This window comes from Trichogramma pretiosum, unplaced genomic scaffold (genome assembly GCF_000599845.2).
Source record: "Trichogramma pretiosum strain Unisexual culture from Peru unplaced genomic scaffold, Tpre_2.0 scaffold37, whole genome shotgun sequence".
Lineage (NCBI taxonomy): Eukaryota > Metazoa > Arthropoda > Insecta > Hymenoptera > Trichogrammatidae > Trichogramma > Trichogramma pretiosum.
The window spans coordinates 893131-912869 of record NW_019641622.1 but is presented as its reverse complement, the minus strand read 5'-3'; the positions used below and the strand labels follow the sequence as shown (position 1 = coordinate 912869).

The following is a 19739-nucleotide window of genomic DNA, read 5'->3' as shown; positions in this document are numbered from 1 at the left end:
ACGATAAGCTTCACTTTGCAATATCTCGAGCACTTCAACTGTCATAACTTTTTTTTAAAAACAAACAAACAGATGCAAGTACGAGTTCGTACGCGCTTGTATGCGTTGGTGTACGTGTGTTTGTAAACACTGTATCGATTCGCAAGAGATTATAGAAACAATCGACCGCAATCTCGGTTTATCCGTTGTAAAAGATAAAAATTAAACTCGAGCCTCGAGTGACAAAATAACAGCGCCTCGATGATGATAAAATAAAGCGTCTTTATACATGTTTAAAAGTAATAGTACAAACTGCCTCGAATTTATGTAAAAACGCGTAAACTAGGTTATACGAGTTCGCTAAAGTGAGAGATCTGTAGAAATGCGTTGCAGCAATACATACACACACACGCAGCTCAGTCATAACAAAGAATCGTGCGCGTGTGTGTCTATGTATGTATGTATGCGTGTGTGTGCGTGTGTGTGTGTAAATGCGTGTATGCTGCTGTATAGTCAGTGAACGCGGTGGACACGCGATTGACTTTCTAACGGAGTGGAGGGAGAGAGGTAGGATGAATGCGAATTGCCTCGCACAAAATCCGCAAGTTATGAGCGATGCAGTACATTGGCAAAATGAAGATATTGGTTGGGGGCTTGGGGCTCGTGTTGATAATTGATATTTTCATTAAAAAAAAAAAAGTAAAAAAAAATACGCCATCAAATTAGTTTTCTTTACATCACGTTGCATTACATCCAATGTTTCATGTAAATGCCTACAAGATTTTACATTCGAGTAAATTTATTTTGTGAAAATGTCACAGTGGTCGGATTTACGGCAGAGAGACATTATTTTCCTTGCATATTTTTCTTTTATTTTAATGAGACGAGAGAACAGGGCAGAACCATGTAAATCATTCGATGCAATGGTTATGCAGTGCGTGCGGGATGAATATCATATACGAAGCTCTAATAAAATGCGGGATTTATATTGCAAGCGAAAAAAGCTCGTTTATTTTGTTAACAAAGATACAGATAAAAATATGTGTATTACATCGCGTACGCGTATAAAAAGAAAAAAGGAGTAACGTTTCAATCAAAAATTCGTCAATGAAATGAAACTCGAGGATTAAATATACTCTTCGAGTGGGTATTTTTTTTGTGTGGCTATCGATATCATCGGAGTAATAAAAATTTCATCAGTTACGTGAAACTAATTTTTTTTTTTGTTTTTTTTATTTTTTGTAGCTTGATGATTGATTTTTATATATATCTCGTAACTTTCAATCAAATTCTATTGAAAAATGTCCATACGGCTTGAAATGATAAAACTGCTTTTCATTTCGAATGTATTTTCATGATACCTCGTGATATTGCAGCGAAAACTCGGAATGGACTAAAAACTAAATATCACACACACCCACACACACACGCACACACACTCTTGACACGTATGAATATTCGCAAAAGGCTTGCGAGTTCATTCGAGGATGTAACTTCTGTATTATGGTTACGCTCGTTATAAACACTCGGCCATAGGAAAATGTCATTGAAAATGGTTTCAAACGTGTACTACGCCTAAAGTATATACTTCCGACGCCTGTAATTCGAACTTATTCTTCAAACCACTCGACAAACCGTCTCATGGAAAATTCTCGACTCAAGTCGAGAAAATGTCGTTGATTTTTCTCTCTGGTTTTAACAACGATACCGCTGAAATATACAAGCTTGGCCTGTACCACCACGCCCGAGCCAAAAGCGCAAAACAACAAAAGAACGAGTCTCGCTATACGTTATCTGTAAATTTCGCCGTCCTGCTACTGCTGCTGCGGCTACGGCTGCTATAATGCAGCATTCGAAGTTTATATCATAGGGCAGTAACGTAACGTCACAGCAGCAAGATTTTACGACTGGTCGTCCGAGTTTTACGAGTCCAGCTGCGTTGGACGGTGTGAAGTTTCGCTTGGCTTTGGAGCTTATAACTATGAATAAGAAAAAAGTCGAGCCCTTGGCGTATATAACGATATTGATTATTGCAGCAGCAGCAGCTACAAAAAAAAACTAAGCAATAATCTCGGCCTCGAAGTTGTGGAAGTATTCGAAGCGTTCGCGAGAGTTTCTGTATATAATAATAAGAACGACGTAAAGTCCGAGTTAGTTTTTTTTTTTACATGAAAGCACAGCCCATTGCAAGGCTATTACAAGTCTAATTATTTCCAGCCGATCTAATCTTTCTCTCGTTCAACGAACCCTTTAGCGCGCGCTTCAGCAGCAGTGCTCGCAGCTCGCGTCCAGCCCTTCTCCCAAAAAGGAATGCATGAAATGTATTATATGCGCTGTGCGATGGATATATACATACCGTAGAGAGGAATTTATAGGATATTACTATATATACATTTTAAGAGGATCGAATATGCTAGCCGTAGCCACACACACACACACACATATACAGCACACACCGCACCGCGAATCTACGTTATAATTGCGCGGTTCGCCGCATATGCCCTGGTGCAAAAGCAAGCGGGCCATGGTCTTGCACGAAAGCTATTTCAGCACTTTTTTAGCGAGAGTAAAGAGAGATAGAGAGAGAGAGAGAAGAGAGCGAGGGGCTTTATAGATAAACCGTAGCTGATAACAAGCCACGAGTTAGCCCCTGAAGTGCACACACACACACACACACATTAATAAAGCACATACATACTCGAGAGAGAAAGAGAGATGCAAAATTTCGATTACCTAGCTGGCTGGCCTGGCGCGAATGAAGAAAAGTCCGTTCGATTTCGTCGCAAATTTTGTAGCTACTACGAGAGAGAGAGAGAGAGAGAGAGACAATAAAAGAGAGTCGAGGCAAAAAAACTTTCATAAAACTATATGCGCTCGGGTGAGCTGGCAAAACTTTCTTAATCACTTTCTTTTTGGATCTGTGTCTGTGTGTGTGTGTGTGCGAGCTTGCGCGAGCCAGCCAGCCAGCTATATCCAGCCAACGAGTGCTGCTACGCGCGGCTTGGCCAGTATTGCGTGGTGCTGCTGCACCAGTACGGCTCAGCCAAAAAAAAAACGAGAGAGAGAGAAAGGAAAAAGGCAAGTATATACGTATATACCGCCGAGGCGCATATTGCTCTCTCAGTCTGGCTGGTGTAGGTAGTTTCTATATGAAAGCCACCAACTGTTATGAGTTTAGATTCTTCAAAGTGGTTAATTAAAGCTCGGCCTCGTGAGCTCGGCGCGTCCGCCACCGCCTTTTTTCCTCCCCGACGAATGTGTATAGGTATATCTTACGTGTGTATTTAGTAAACACACCCACAAGCGGCATACTTTAACTGCGTTTCATAGCTTGTGCTACGCGACGGGCTTGGTATAAAGGAAAAAAAAATGTGAGAATATTAATGAGCCCAGCTAGATATTTCTGCAAAGAATGAAGAATTTTCGATAATGAAACAAAAAAAAGAAGAGAAAAAAAATTGAAGCACAAAGTGTCTCTTCTTCTTTCGCATTTTTCTCTACTTCTTTCTCTTTTTGTACCCTCCATAGTCGGCACACTGCGACTTATAGTATCGCGAGGTGTCGTTAACCCGAACTTTATACAGCGACAGCTCGAGAGAGAAACATCAACGATCGCGCCGTACGTACAACGTAATACAGCGTCAGATCGGTTTCGAGTTTCTTCTTTCCTTCTTCTGTATACAGCTATAGGCCCGCCCGCGCCCTCGGGAGAGAAGATTTCTTCGCTCGAGCTTCACATAGCTTTCGAGCTACCCTTTTGCGACAATTGTTGTATACGTATATATATATCGTCGCGCGCGAACTTCGATAAAGGCACTACTACTGCAGGGCTGCTACTGTTGCTGGGGTGGGTGGCGGTGGTCGGTTCAACGCACTGAACTATAGCGATGCCGATAGCGACGGCTCGTTCTTATACTCTCGCGAGGCTCCCGTTATATACGCGTGCATTAGAAATAAGCGAAATTCTTTGTTCGACACGTTTTCAGCGCAGCGCTACTACGACTGGGAAGATTTTCATTCCTTTTTCTTTACTTTGTTTTATTTTTTTCGAAAACTTGCCCTTAAGAAGATCGATCCGCACGAGGAATACTTCGGCGAGACTCGGGGGCAAAAAGGTACAGTTCTTATTTTTCTTTTTTTTTTCATCGCATCAAAAAAAAAAAAAAAAAGAAAAAAAAAGAGGAAGTTGTAAAAAAAGAAAGTGGAAGAAAAACAACGAAATAGCTGGCGCGTAAATAAAGTGCGAAGAATCGAGAGAGAACAGAGAACTGCCTCGTCACCGTTGTGCGGGCACAAGACAAGCTAGGTTATACTACGTGATAGACAAAAGAGAGAGAAGGCAAGAGTAAAAAAAAACGTACCTACACGTTATACACGGGGTGCGCGAAAACAGCCTTGGTAATCTATCAAATTACAAAAGAGCCCTTGCTGCTTGGTGCGTTGGTTGGTGGCGGATGGGAGGAGGAGGAGGAGGAGGAGGAGGAGGGCACACGGGTATGGGCACAAAAGTCTATACGGAGAGCAGCCGCTCGCTCATGCAAACCCTTCATATATATACGCGTGTATAGAGCGCGAGGCACGAGGGAAGGAGAGAGAGAGAGAGAAAGAGGCAGTCGGTGCAGCGCAGCGTTCACTACTCGCTCGCTCGCTCGCCGACTTTCTTTTCACTCGCTAATTACACTTTTCGCTTACTGCTCGGCCAAGCATGCATACACGCGTATACCCTCGCACACACATACACATACACACTCGTATAATGTACACCCGCTCACACACACACACACACACACACATACAAATAGCCGCACGTTGCGCGGGTGTGTCTCTGTATGTGCGTGTATGCAAGCTTTGCTTGCGGATTAATTAATTCGAAGTCGAGCGCGCAGCAGCAGCAGCAGCAGCAGCACGCTTGCACCGAGCGAGCGAGCGAGCGACAACGAGGTCATTGCCTATTGTATTTATTTTATTTACTTTAGAGAGTCCTCGTTTTCTCTTTCTCGCGCAGGGCCGTATTTTATATAGACAAGGAGCTTTTGTCTAGTCGAAGTGCGCGGGAAGCCGGAGCGGACAATTGTGATACGCGAGAAATTTTCCTAATCTCCGTCGTAGTAGTAGTAGTTGCAGATCCGTATCACGCTGTTCGCGAGTCGCGCAAATAGTGCGCAGAGCGGCGCGTGAAACTGCGTGCGTATAAATATTCATATACACGAATTCGTGTTACATACGTGTGCGTGCATATCACGTAAGCGACGCGTGTCTTCGACACTTTCCTCTCCTCTCCCTGTAAATGCATATACAGCACGGCTGTACACGTATAGTACTGCATATCTACAGCAAAGGTATGGAGTGGTGAAGGAGGAGGAAGAAGAAGACGAAGAAGCTGGTGCGGCACACGAGCTTGTTAGCGTACGACGAAGGGGGGGGGGGGGTATAAACAACACTTATTTCCTAATTAAGATCCCACCCTGCGAGCTGCGTTGCTTTACTTTCCCCATGTACTACTATATGTACTTACTGCTGCTAGTGCTGCTGCACACTAGACTCGTGTGCAGCTCGCACCGGATAAGGCTTTTTAGCGCGAGGATGCGCCGCGCGAAGTATATATCAGCGAGTTAGCGGTGAGAGAGAAACACACCAAGTCTCGGATAGATAAGTAGATAAAGTAATACACGGTACAGCGCCCCGGTATATATATAACAATAATAAAGTTAACGTAACGTAGCGAGGAGATACATTGGAGACACGACGACACACTGCGGTTGTTTATTACATCAGTCGATGGGGAAAAGAAACGGCCGAGTTAGGTAGACGTAATATAGGGTTGAGACGCTCGAAGGGCCGGACTTTGCTCGGTTCGGCTCTTCCGATCGCACGGACACATTGATCGACAAATTGAATTTGGCTCGTTTTCGGCGAGGCGTGGATTAAAAGCTTTAGTATCGTAGTACAGAAGTTAGTTATTCGCACTCACCAACTGGCTGCTGCCGCCGCCGCTGCGCTGGCCTGCTGCTGCTGAGGTATCGTCGACAGGGCGCCCGGAGGCACGGATCTCCTAACTTGTTGACAGCAGCTCGCAGTTTGTTGCGTCGCCCTCGTTTGCGACTGTTGCTGCTGCGACGACTGCGACGACTGCGACGACTGCGACGTTTCGGCGCAGCATTGCGGTTGCTGCTGTTGCTGTTGCTGTTTCGAGTAATCGCGATTTTTCGGCCTCAGCAGAGGCGAGGTGGAAAAGCTCGAGTCGCGCTGGGCGTTGGAGCTCGAGCTGCCCGTACTGCTGGAGCCCGGGCTGCCGCTCAGACGCGCCGGCGATTGATAATTCAGACCGCCCCTGAGCCGGAAGTGGCCCTGATGAGGCGCCGTCTGATACGGATAGCCACTGGGCGGCAATCGGTAGTGAAAGCCACGCAGGTAGGATTCGCTGCCAGCGGCGCTCGTACCACCGCTCGCGGCCGCCTCGGCCGCCAGTACGAAGCGTTCCGTCGTCGTGGACGTGGTCGTCGTGTAACGGTCCGAGAAACGCTCCGGATACAGCACCTCGGGCGGTGGCTGCGGCACGTACCTACACACACACACAGACACAGACACACATTTCAGAGTTAAAGAGGTTGGAAATGACGGAATTCGTTCGATGATGGTTTGAGAGAGAGCTTTTGCGACTTACCTCTCCACCGGTGTGTGAGCCGCCGGTGGAACGTAGCTACCGCCGGACGACAACGAGCCGGCGCAGCTGCTGCCGCCTATCCTGCCGCTCGTCGTGCTGTATCTGTCCTTGGGCTTGGGCAACGACAGGTACTTGTCGACGTGGTGATGGCCGTGGGCCGGCGAGTAACGGTCCGTCGTGGCGCAGTGATACCTGTCGCCTCGACCGTATCTGCTGCTGCCACCACTGCCCTCGAGATCGCTGTAGCGATCGCTGCTGCTGCCGCCGTATCTCGTCGGCGCGTGATCGACGTCGGCCAGATGATCGTAGCTGCTCTGCACGGATTTCGACATCTGGTGCTGAGACTGGTGATGAAGGTGCTGGTGGTGCTGATGCTTATTGGAAGACTGCTGCTGCTGCTGCTGCTGCTGCTGTTGGGAGTAACAGTGACCGGACGGATTCGCGCCGTCGGATGTTGGCGATAGGTAGCTGCTACTACCGCCGTTTACGACACTCTGGGAACCAACGGAATTGCCGTAGTGATGATTGGAGCCACCGCCGCTCGTTGCTTCCGTTAACGACGGCGACGAGGACGAGGACAGCAGACGCTCCGTCGACGCGTTGCAAGTATACCTGCGAGGACAACACGTAACGAGGATCGAAATAAGATCGAGATAAAATGGTATACAAAATGAAAGGGTAAAAGAGCAATTCTCTGTCTATTCCGAATTTTTTGACCCAATCTTTTTAAATCAGCTTTTGTGCTGACAGTTAGTTCAGTTCAAATTCAGTTTTAGGCTCCCTGGTAAAAATTGACTTAGCATTAACGTAGATGGGATGAAAAGTAGCTGACCACTTAAAATGGTTAAATTACAATAAATTGGCTCATTATTGACGATTTTCCTATTACAATTATATTATAACTTTTAAATGCCCTGAAAATGACAATATAATTGTTTCAAAAAATTTAAACCAGTTTTCAACCACACTAGCCCGACTTTCAGCCCGCTCTCTTCTTTCTTATCCTGTTTTGCCATTTTTCAATTTTTAAAATAGAAAAATAAAATAAACGAAGATTACATTATGAAATGTAAAAATACGCAATGGGTCGCGGTTTTTCGCCTCAGCACCCCGTCGAGAAAACCAATCAAAATTAGTCTTCAGCCGTCAATTAGGCATTGTCCCGATATAAGTTGACCGCGAGCTGGCGCACTCATGCGCACGATACGTTTTTCGTTTGCTGCTATATATAGCGAAAAAAAATTCGTCGCCTGCTTCACAGACGTTACACTGTAGAAATAATAATAATGGTAATATTTCGGATAACACAAGTGCGCCAGCTCGCGGTCAACTCATATCGGGACAACGCCTAATAGGTTAATATTCCACTTTTCTCAACTTACTACTAGACTCGTATTCGCGTGCCAATAAACAATTGCAAGCTATACTGAACGACCAATCACAGCGCTTATAAACTGCTCGCGATAAAAACCTCACCACTCTTATAGTTAAAAAACCACATTAAATACGATGATTTTACTTTTATAATCTGCCACTAGATGGCGTGTACCTTTATGTGTAAATCTGCAAGTGGAAAAGTGAAAAGAATTGTATGTGTCAGAGCAAGGTGTTTTTGAAACTTCAGCATATTCGTCGAGGGATGTTGTTCTCTATCTATATTTTTATTTGAATTTCAATTCGTGACAAGTGAAAAATCGCCCCAAATCTCGTCTCTGATCAAAAATTTCCAGTCTGAGTTGAGAGAAAATTGCCCATAAACAAAGCTGAAAATTGATTTCGAGCAGCTCACCTGGCTATCTCGACAGTATTGGACTGTCGGACGTCGTGTCCAGTGGTTCCACCAGCTCCGCTCGACAGGTATCTCTGCTCGGCGGCAGCAAACCTATCAAGCGGCCTGCTCTGAGCCGCGAACCTCTGCATGGCCAGATCGTTGAAACGGTCTCCGCTCTGGTACGCCCTGCTCGATCCGCTTCCTCGCTCCGAGCCATTTTGGCCGCCGCCGACGCAGTCCTGGTAAGCTTGATACCTGGCGCCGTAGTCCGGGGCCGGCGAAGCCGACGTCCTTGGGTCGTGAGTTTCGTACTTTTGACAAAGCGACGAGGCTTCGCCCTGGTCCTGCGAGTACCTGCGCTGCTGCTGCTGTGACTCTTGCCCCGAGCTGCCGAGGATCCTCTCGCTCGAGGAGTAGCGGCCTTCCGGATTCGGCGAGCTCGAGACGTACCTCGAGGAGGACGACTCCGAGCACGACGAGCCATGATGGTACCTGTCGTGCAGCGGCGAGGACTTGCTGCCGTTGTTCCCGCTGGCGTTGCCGTTACCGCTGGCGAACCTCTCGGGCACGGGGGCGTGTATCGGCGACGAGCTGAGCAGTCGGTGGCTCTGATGGAGCCCGACGGCGCCGAGGACCGGCGAGGCGAGTAGTCGCTCGGTAGACGAGCTGACGCAGTATCGTTGCTGCTGTCCTGGCTGCTGCTGCTGCTGCTGCTGATCCTTGTTGTTGGCGGTAGCTTCCGATGAGCCGAGCAGTCGTTCCGACGATGCAAACCGTTGCTGTTGCTGCTGGTGGTGGTCCTTGGCCGGTGACGCTGATCTACCGACGAGGAGCTGCTGCTGGGCGATCGCAGAACCGGCGGCAAGAAGACGATCAGCAGCAGTATAACCAACCAGAGACTGTGATGCGCCTGACTGATTGTACTTGTTGGCGCTGTTTGACGATTGCGAGGCCGCGCTGGCGCCTGGGGTGCCTGGCGACAGCGGCGGCGGAGGTACGAAGCAGTCGCTGGCTGGTGCGGGCGACGGCGGAGACGGGAAAGTTTCCGGAGAGAATGTAGGGCCTGCGCCGGAAGGGTGAACAGACCCCCCGCCACCCTGGCCACCCGCAGAGTGCTGCTGGTGGTGGTGGTGGTGGTGGTGTTGATGGTGGAGTACGGCCGCTGCGTTCGCGTACTCGTTGTTCCCGTTGCTGCTTTTTGAGTTTTGCTGCTGCTGCTGATGAGAGCGCTCGGCAGCAGATGGCAATTGGTAAGTATTGGCTTCAGAGGCAGCAGCAGCTTGGCCCGAGACGTATCCATGGCGCACGGCCCCGTAGCGATGGTGCTCGCCCATGAGACTTTGCGATATCTGTCGGGCGAGCAGTGGGTCATTCTGCTGCTGCTGCTGCTGCTGCGACTGCTTGGAGCCTGCGTGATGATGGTAATAGTCGACGTTGTTGCTGTTGCCGTTGTTGCCGGCGGTGCTGCTGTTGTTTCCTCCACCGCCTCCTCCTCCTCCTCCAGCGTGGAGCGGCGAGGCCGAGGGTAACAGCGATTGCTGCTGTTGATTGTTGCTGCTGTATTGGCTACTACTGGATCCTGACTGTTGCTGTTGCTGCTGATGCAGTAAGAGACGTTCTCTTCGGCCATAGTCATCGTCCGTCGGCATCCTGCTGGCCCTGGGCCCGCTGTCAAGACATCTGTTTTCAGAAACACAATAAAAACAAACGAGGTTATTACTCCGTATAAGCTCGATAATTCATACTTAACGTAATTGAAACAACTTTATGGGTACGGTGTTGTTCTTTTTTTTTTTGACCCCGGTCTGCAGTATACTGCAGACAGGCGGCGGGACCGGGAGAAAAAATATACCGACGTCGTTACGGTAAAACGCGAAAAAAGGGATTTTAATTCCTTGTAATATAGTATCCCTGGCTCTCGGTAAGGGCTGTGTGCTACGGATGGAAAGCGAGTAGTAGAGTGGGACGGAGGACGAAAAAAGCCGAGCGCGCGCGAGCCATCGTAAACTCGTATTATGTACAGTATTATACGGCGAATGGCTATACGCCGCTGCTGCTGGGAAAATTAAAAATGACGAGCGCGTATATAATATAATATAGCATATAGCATATACAGCATGCACGCACACACGTACAGGACAAAACGATAAAAGTCATTAGCTCCCTTAGAGCGAGCTTGATTATTCGTAAATTTGCCCGGTCAAGCCTCTTTCTCTCTTTCCCTCTTGCGCGCATTTTTCGACTCATTTTTGTCGTTATATATATACCTATATACACACCCGCATATATACGTATATAGATGTAGCGCCCGGTATTATAGTCGTCTCGGGACGGAAAAACATTAGCCTCACTCGGTGCAGCTGCGCGCGCGGAATTTCTGAAAATGGCCTGGCCGTTCATATTATATACGTTACATATCGCGGTAGTACGGTGCAGTAGGCTGATTAATTGTAGCGGGGTTGTTGATGTTGTTTTTATCGTAGCAAAGTCTGTCGACACAACTCTTTCTCTCTCTAAGATTATATCTGTTGTGTGTGTGTGTGTGTGTGTGGGCTCTGTGTATGACAACAACAATAATAACGATGCGAGCCGCACAACATTGATCGATCCCCGCGTCCGCACGTAATATATTATAAAATTTTCGCTCTTTTGTGCCATGGAATCTTACGCAACTTCGCTTTCATTCGTACCTACATACGTATAAGAAAATGATTCGCTTCACCAACGTCGATTGCGTAAGAAATTTATAACACGTACATATATAGACCTTTTGCGTCTTCAGGTGGTTGCAGTGCTATTGTCGCGGCGGGGGTGACAAAGAAAAAGAAAGCGAAAAGTCCACGCTGCGCCAGCAGAAGCAGCAGCAGAAAAAGAAAAAAACGATGCAAGAAACGAATGGAAAAGTGCGAGTAGTTTCTCGCATTGTCTCAGCGCGCAGAGAGAGAGAGAGAAACGCGAGTCGTAAGGATAAAATGCACCTGCGTGAAGCCAAGAGAGAGAGAGAGAGTCAGAGCGCGCCCGTGAGCTAGAGACGAAGGAGAGAAAAATGACGTTCATACTGTATAACGTTTTACGAGTTATAAAAAAAAAGGGACGAAAAAAAACGAAGAAAGGAGAACAATGGTAGGAATTTCATATTTTACGAGCAAATGTTATGTGTTAGGCATATTCAAAGAGTCGCATATTATAGCAGTATATAGGGGAGGTTTTAGCGCCACATTTATAAATCAGAAATACGGTGTACTTGGAGGTGCAGGAAAAGTTTTTACGATGAACGAACAACAAGAAGGTCTCCATCGTCTATACCATATACCGAAAGAAATTTGTTGCATCGCGCGTCAGAAAAAACTGCGTTTCACGTGTGAAAAATCGTTTCTTATAAAATTTCATTGACCATCTTGCACGAATTTTTGGTTTTCATGGCGCACGAGAACGCGTATTTTTTGCGATACATCATACATTTCCTACCCATATATATATTCCACTATATCCATGACCGCGTATTCGCTTAGTGATCGTTTGGAAGAAATTAGCCAGCGCAAATACTTCATTTTTTACCCCTTTGATAAACGCTGGCATGATCATATCTTTTTCAGATTAAAATATGAAAATTATTTTTAATATAATTTCGAGATAAAATCATTTTTACTGATAAAGGTAAATTACTCGAGTCAATTATAATTGATTGGAACGGGATTTGACAATTAGCTGCCTGAAATTCAATAAAAATATAGGTCGTTAAAAATGCAGCGAAATGAGCGAACACATTTTCATCGAATTTAATAAGTTAAGAAATAATCAGTAAAGTTTATTTTAATTAAATAAGTTTAGAATATTATTGATCGAAAATAACGCCGAGGGATGCCGGGTAATTGAAAATTTGAAATGTTATTGTAAATGGAAAATGGGCGAATATTTCAGCAATGTACTAATTGAATTTATTCGCAATTCTTCACTCTCTTAACAAACTTGCAAAAATGTTTAACCCCCCGGTACATACCCGGAAGTTTTAAAGTTCTTCGCCAAAGATTTTAATCAAAATCATTGATTTTGTTCCCGGAGTAATCATACAGTTTCGCACGCGGAATTTTCTCCTTGGCTTTATTGCTCAAAAAATCGGCTAAATTTTTCGGTCGTGCCCATAAATGCGATACTTATTTATGCAGAAAGAAAATTTCTTCGATATTTACGTATCGTTAATGTCCCCAGAGGTCTCGCTGTTTGTTCAAACAGAACTTTAACCTTTGTATATGTATCGTGCATACAATTCAATCGCTACAGCTGCTATAGAAAAATTTGGTTTCCCTTCACTTTGTAAACTCGTCAATACAGCTCGCGCGGAGCGACTATACACAAAAGCGGCAGCAACGAGAGGCGATGGAATATTCTCGGCTGGATTGGATTTACTCCTCCTCCCCCTTCGTCCATATATGTACGCACTATACATGCAATGCTGAACACGTGTATACAGCATATATGCACACGCGTAATTATTGAATGCGCCAAGCTGCCGCCGACGTTGCCGCCACCGAGGCCAGGCCACGTCGAGATAGAGAACTTGAGCTTTTGTTGGGCGCAGAGCTAGCGCATGCACACGTGTGTTGTGTAAATAAGGTTTCCCAGGTATTATAGGGTACATTCGTTGGCTTTGAATTAGTGATCATTGTTATGAGCCGCCGCTGCTGCTGCCAACGCCGCTCTGTTACTGCTAGAGCCGCGCCGCGCGCTTATTATTACCTCACAAGTGAGTGTACGCGCGTTCGCATGTGCACCACACGCATACGTACACGTATGAAGTTCGCCTAATTACACCTTTGAATCCGTGTTAAAAAATAAGGAAACAGTCGACGGTTAATTAGATCCTTGCACAACATTGTTGGGCAATCGCGCGATATGTATACATTCACATGCCGCGTACAAGCGAAAGCCAGCTCAAAGCATGAAAAAAAAAATATGTGTATGAATATAACGAAGCTCGCACGCTGCCTAGCATATCGAAGAAATAGTATAAAGTCGGTCTTCTGATGTAAAATTAAATCTCGCGGTACGTATCGACTTTCTTTTGCAAACGTAGGATTATAAAAAATTATGAAAAAAAGAAATAAAATGGTATACGCACGCGAGATGGGGGGATTGAAAAAGAAAATTCAATCGAAAATGCGTTATGTAGCTTCGAAAAATAAGTATATTAGATGTGAAAGCTGCCTGCAATCGCGCTCGGTTATTATTATTATTATTATTATTATTATTATAAACGGACGAGAATCGGAGTATAAATATTTGTGCGCTCGCGTGTATCAAAATTATATATAAAAAGCACTACGGTATGAATTCGAAAAAAAGTAAGTATAAAATTTTTCTGCCTTCTCAATTTCCAAGAGCTTTCAAAGATATGAAAAAAATAAAAAGGACAACGTTGCCTTTTCTTACGTTTCGAATAATGATATAAGAGTTCTGAGCCTGAAGAGAGAGCTTTGTGGCGCGATTTTCGATCGAAACCATAATACAGTAGTGACATGACATGTTAGCTGCCGCTGTAACTATACGCGCGCGCTTAGCGTGCCTTGCCGCCTATCGCAATGTTTTTGATGCCTGTTCATGCCTTACTGTATATATATACCTACACTGCACTACACAGACCTATGTCCCATGCATGGGTATATATAAATACATGTCAACGACAGGCACTACTGTGCACATTCTCGAGAGCTAGCAGGCAAAGCAGAGTAGAGCAGAGCAGAGCTCACCCACAAACTTACACACACGCACACACTCACACGTACACATATAGAGGGCATAGATTTCGTGCTCGAGTATCGAAGTGCACGGAGCGTTATATGTGTATACGAGTACGTTCGCCACGAGCTTATACCACCACCACTACTACTACTACTGCAGCTTGGGAGAGAGAGAGCGCCAAATGTTCGGAGGGGGCAGCCAACTTTGTCGGGGGTGAATTGTAATGTATAAGTGTTTGTACAATCCCGTGCACACGCTGCAGCTCTGTCCTGCTTGTTTTCTAGGCAATAGTAGCGGCGAGCTCGCACGTATAGCCATTAGCGAGATAGAGGATAGAAGGATAGAAAGAGAGAGAGAAAGAAAGAGAAGAATATTTGAATCCTAATTTTTACCACCCTACGGTATTGCCTATACGATATAAAATCACATCGAAATTTTTCGAATATCATCGATCCTCTTCACCGCGAGGAGAGAGAGAGAGAGAGAGATGAGCGCGGGAATGACAATACGCGCAAAATATCAATTTATTTTTTTTCACGCAAATCTATATATAGCCATCATATAGCACTCGATAGCAGCAGGCAGAGGCAGTATACCGGCGGCAAGTATCGTCAAACCCACCGCGACCTCGTTGATGCACTCTCTCTTCTCTCTCTCTCTCTCTTTCTCTCTCACTCTACCCCGGAATCGAGAGAAACTGGGTTAAACTGCGGCAACGTTTATTCGCGGCCAATGCACCCGCGCAGCAGCAGCGACACGACCCTCGCTCCACGACTCTCGGCTGACGCACTCCTACTGCTGTGTGCTGTGTGCTATAACCCCCTCATTTTTTTACTTTTTTTTTTTTAACGATCAAGTCGTCCCCTTTTTTTCGGGGTATAGTTTTTTTTCGACTGTTTTTGGGTGGATGCATTCTCGCGAGAGTGTGAGAGAGAGAGAGAGAGAAATTCGTATATACGTTATGATCGAGCTGTGCGAGAGCAGCAAAAAACTTGACACCATGCAGCGGGAGATGCTTTCACATACGTATACATACCTATACGCTTAGAAGTAAACAAATTTTTATAGTGCTGCGGGTGTCAGTCTCGTGTTTGCGTACTGCTGGCCAAACAAACAGCATTATCCCTCATTCTCAATAATTCAGCAGAATTCGAGTCTATTTTCCGACGTTTTTCCGAACCGAAAAAGAAGAAAATAAAAAAAAAGGAGAATAATACGTTACGAAAAACGTATATATACAGTATAACGAAAAAGCAGCAGCAGCAGGGGGCAATATGTGGGTAGACTCGGGAATAAACCGTTAAATTATTAATGATCGGCAAAGGATGCGCTGCAGTCGAAGTTTATGCCTGTGTGTGTGTGCGCTGCACTGGCAAACGCGCGGCGCAGATCCGGAGGGAGACTACAGCGTGTATCGTATATATACACGGAGTATACGCGCGTGCTATGTACGATGTATACAGAAGCGATAAAAATCCACCCCATGCCCCGACACAGCATCCATCGTCGTGTTCTTTGACCTTCGTGGAAAAAATCGTTTCGCGAATCAGCACAAAAAAGGAAGAAGTAAGAAGAAGAAGAAGAGGTCTGGCAAAAAAAAGGTCGAGAGCTTGCGAGTTATTTAGCTCGCGCGTAGAGTGTTCATAAAGTTTCATCGAACAATGCGCGCGCGCAGTGCAGAAACTAAGTTTTCGGTCTTTGATTTAGATTATACATCAACAACAGACAGAAACTCGTCTTGTTGTAGCGGGTGGAAAGGCGGGCAGGGCAGGGGGCAGAAGGCAGGGGCGGGGGATGGTAGGTAATATAATGCACTCTGCAAGCCTCCAAAAACAGAGACAGAGAGACAGCAGCAGCAGGCAGGCAGGCAGGCAGCGAGCGCATATAATGCTGTAAGTGGAGAGACAAAAGCATCCTTAGCAATAGAACTTTGCTCCTCGTACTGCTCTCTCTCTCTCTGGCTCTGAGTACTTTGTAACGTCTAATTCTTGCCTCTCTCTCTCTCTCTCTGCCTCTGCCTACGCTTCATTCGCATACGACGTTGTGTATCATATGCACGTCGCGAGTCGAGAGTCTCTATATGTGCAGCAGCGCTTGTAAGCGACGTCGATATATATTAAAAAATATTTTATAACTTGTTTCGCGTCGTTCTCGTCGTCGATGACGCGTCGAGCGAGCAATAAAGGAGATCGGCGCGCGCGCACACACACACGCACACATATCCAAAGAGAGAAAGAGCTTAAGCCGATAAATCTTTGTTGTCAAACGCATTGGATCGCGGGCAGCTCGGCCAGAAAGTACAACAATTTTTCAAATCACTCGTGCGTACGCCACACAGAGAGAGAGAGAGAGAGAGGGAGAGAGAGAGAGAGAGANGAGAGAGAGAGAGAGAGAGAGAGAGAGAGAGAGAGAGAGAGAGAGAGAGAGAGGAATTTTGAACCGATACAATGTTTCATCCTATTTCGTATTTGTTTTGCTTTTTGTTTACTTCGCAACGCTTGCATCGGCCAATAGCTACGTATTCGACGCACGTGTGTAATGAATAATTAGATTTTCTCTCGTCTATGCGGGGAGGAGTGGGAAGAGTAGAAGCTGCATACAGACCGCTACAGCCTTTTACGAGAAGCGATCGGGTGAATTTTTCCTGCCCGCACTATCTATCCCCGACGCGACTGTTGGTGTGCGCAAGCTGCAGCAGAGCAGTTGCAAGTTGCAACAATTGGAGAGAGAGAGAGAAAGAGAGAGAAAGCCCAGGGACGCGATGGTGGCTAGAATAAAACTATCGCTCGTAAAACGTGCAGCAACGTGCTGCAGCGCTGTTGCTACCAAACCCCGCGCGCGTGCACACGTGAAAATCGAAATTCGAGCTTTTCTCTTTCTATCTATATCTCTCTCTCTCTCTCTCTCTCTCTCTCTCGCTTTTTCGCACGCGTGCATGCTACTGCTACTGCTATATAATATAACTGCTCGCGCGCGTGAACAAACGCAAATAAAGGATGAAAATTCACGTGGGAGAGCTTTTCCGATTTTCTCTTTTACGCGCGCGCGTCTCGACAAAAAATTATTGCGGAAAATCCGCTAAAATAAAAAAAAGGGAGTGAAACCGTATAAAAATCGTTCCATCGATGCAGACGATGCAGAGTTCTCGTTTGTTTGGCAATAAAGAAAAAAAAGAAGAAGAAGACAAGAAGAAGTAGAGAGAAAGAAAGAGGAAGAAGAAGAAGCTCTTTATCAGTCGAGCTTGAACTTGAATGAAAAAAAACGCGCGATCTCTGTATATAGCCTGAGTAATTTACAGTCTACGTCGAGAATAATGCGAATTTATTATTTAAGCCAATTTTTCTTTTATGAGGCCTGTTAATTCGATTACGTACGGGGGAAATATTGTTTAACCAAACCTGATCTCGAGATTGAGAAATTTTCCGTTTGGAAAGAATAAAGTTTGTACACACACCGATTGCTACTAAGCAAAGAATAAATGTTTAAATTAACCCATTAACGCGGAAAAGTGCAATGTTGTGCATGAATTTTCCATTGTAAAAAAATTATTGATTAAGTTAAAATATTTTCTTTAAAATCCATACCCAGGGGTTTTTGGGTATGCTCTTTCAGAATCCGTTGTTATCTTTGCGATAAATAAAAATTATCATCGTTAATTTTGCAATTAAAAATAAAAAACGTGATTTTTTTACTAAAAATTTTTTTTCAAAGCCAATTTTCTACCTTGCCTTGCCTTCGGAGGGTTCCCATAACACCAACAATCGTGCACTTTTTCTCTGAACATTCAAATAACGCGATGCTGCGATTTTTATCTAATCCCTATGTTTCTAAAATGGCGAATTTACACCGAGCGGCGATATCAAAATTCCCTCATTTTTTATTCGGGAATGATTGACTTTATAATAAAAAGTCATATAATGAAAAGGGTTCAAATTTGTTCAAAGAATGCATGTGAATTTTTTCAGAATTTTTTCAGAATTTTTTTGGAACATCTTAGATTTTTTTGACAGGCCGGGAAATGGTCATACTTTGCAAAATTTTCAAAGTAGTCTGAAAAATTCTGAAAAAATTCACACGTATTCTCTAAACGATTTCAAATAAATTTTTGAAGGTTCAGAGAAAAAGTGTACGATTGCTGGTGTTATGGGAACCCTCCGAAGGCAGGACAAGGTAGAAAATCGACTTTGAAAAAAAATATTTTTAATTGCAAAATAAACGATGATAATTTTTATTTGTCGCAAAAATAACAACGGATTCTGAAAGAGCATACCCAAAAACCCCTGGGTATGGATTTTCAAGAAAATATTTTAATTTAATCTATAATTTTTTTACAATGGAAAATTCATGCACAAAATTACACTTATATATTATTTTGTTGCATGGAGCGTACCGTATATTCGTCATCTCTACATAATCCGTCTAAACTTATATACTTAACTCTCGCGTGCACTTCGCGTTTGACGTAATTTACATTGTATTTCGCGAGCATTGGACAATTTTATACTGACCCAGTGATATAAGTAGATCACCTTCACTATGCAAACTTCAGCGCGCGCGCAACTTTGAAAAAGCTTTTAGTCTTATTACATTTTTAACTTTTTACTCTTTGCTAAGAGCCATTGGCTTTTGCTGCTAACTTTTTACTTTTGCTTTTTTTATGTACATGCACAAGAAAGATCTGTCTGTTTCATTATCATTTCCTGAGCAGCAACGAATTTTTATTCGCAGCGTAGATTCGATCGATCGCCGAGGGGAAAAATCATTTCGAGTCTCGTGTATTTATAAATATAAAGCGCAGCAGTTTAGAATACTCGGGCTAATTTTGTAACATTGCTTGTTTAACACGACGTCTCGAGCAGATAAATACGAGCTGTATCACTCGTTAATTTAACTAATCAAGAAGAGAGATGCATATTTTAGAAAGCAATGATTTAGTATGCATCGAACAATTGAATAGGGGTGAAAAGTTAACTCGTTCAAAGCGTATTCGTTAGATAAATTGGTGTCGTATTTCAGCAAGTTTGAATTATGTCAATAGATAATTGAATTAAAGGTGACATTTTTATTTTTTGATTGACTGGAAGCCACGAAAAATAAAGAAGAAAATGATTTTCTACATAATAAAAGCAATTTTTTTATAGAAAGCATTGACTATATATTTTTATCACTTTTCCACGATGATGCACGAAAACTCCTCGTTTCCTGCCTTCCTATCTCTTCTCTCGGGCTCTCGCTCACTCTCGCAAAGCATCTTTAAACGTTGTGGAACTTGGAGCCAACGACGTGTTTTTGCTCACGGGCGAGCAGCAGCAGGCGGCGTCGTCGTTATGCAATATTTAAAACGTAATAATGCCCTCGACCAAGAATAACAAAACTGCCGTATAGATACTCTCGGAGAAGAGGAAAGAGGGAGGGGTGAGGGGGGGGCGGGAGCGGAGGACAGCCGCTTAATGGCCGATCAAGTTCTTCGACGCGACAAATTATACATCGTGCCAGAGAGAGAAAGAGAGAGCAGAGCAGAAGCGACGGCGGCAGTATAGTGGCAGCAGCAGCGAAGACAACGACGACGACGACCAGCCCCGAGAC

At 44.7% G+C, this 19739-nt stretch overlaps 1 protein-coding gene across 1 annotated transcript in view; it reads right to left on the bottom strand.

The window, feature by feature from the left end:
• The window catches only part of LOC106649660 (inactive rhomboid protein 1), a 108636-nt gene that overhangs the window by 50090 nt on the left and 38807 nt on the right, over positions 1–19739 (bottom strand). Inside the window, exons 3-5 of the mRNA XM_014367190.2 lie at positions 8433–10094; positions 6644–7255; positions 5951–6541 (exon numbers count right to left, since the gene is read on the bottom strand). Coding sequence (XP_014222676.1) covers positions 5951–6541; positions 6644–7255; positions 8433–10063 — 2834 coding nt within the window. The 5' untranslated portion in view covers positions 10064–10094. The remainder of the gene's footprint in view (positions 1–5950; positions 6542–6643; positions 7256–8432; positions 10095–19739) is intronic.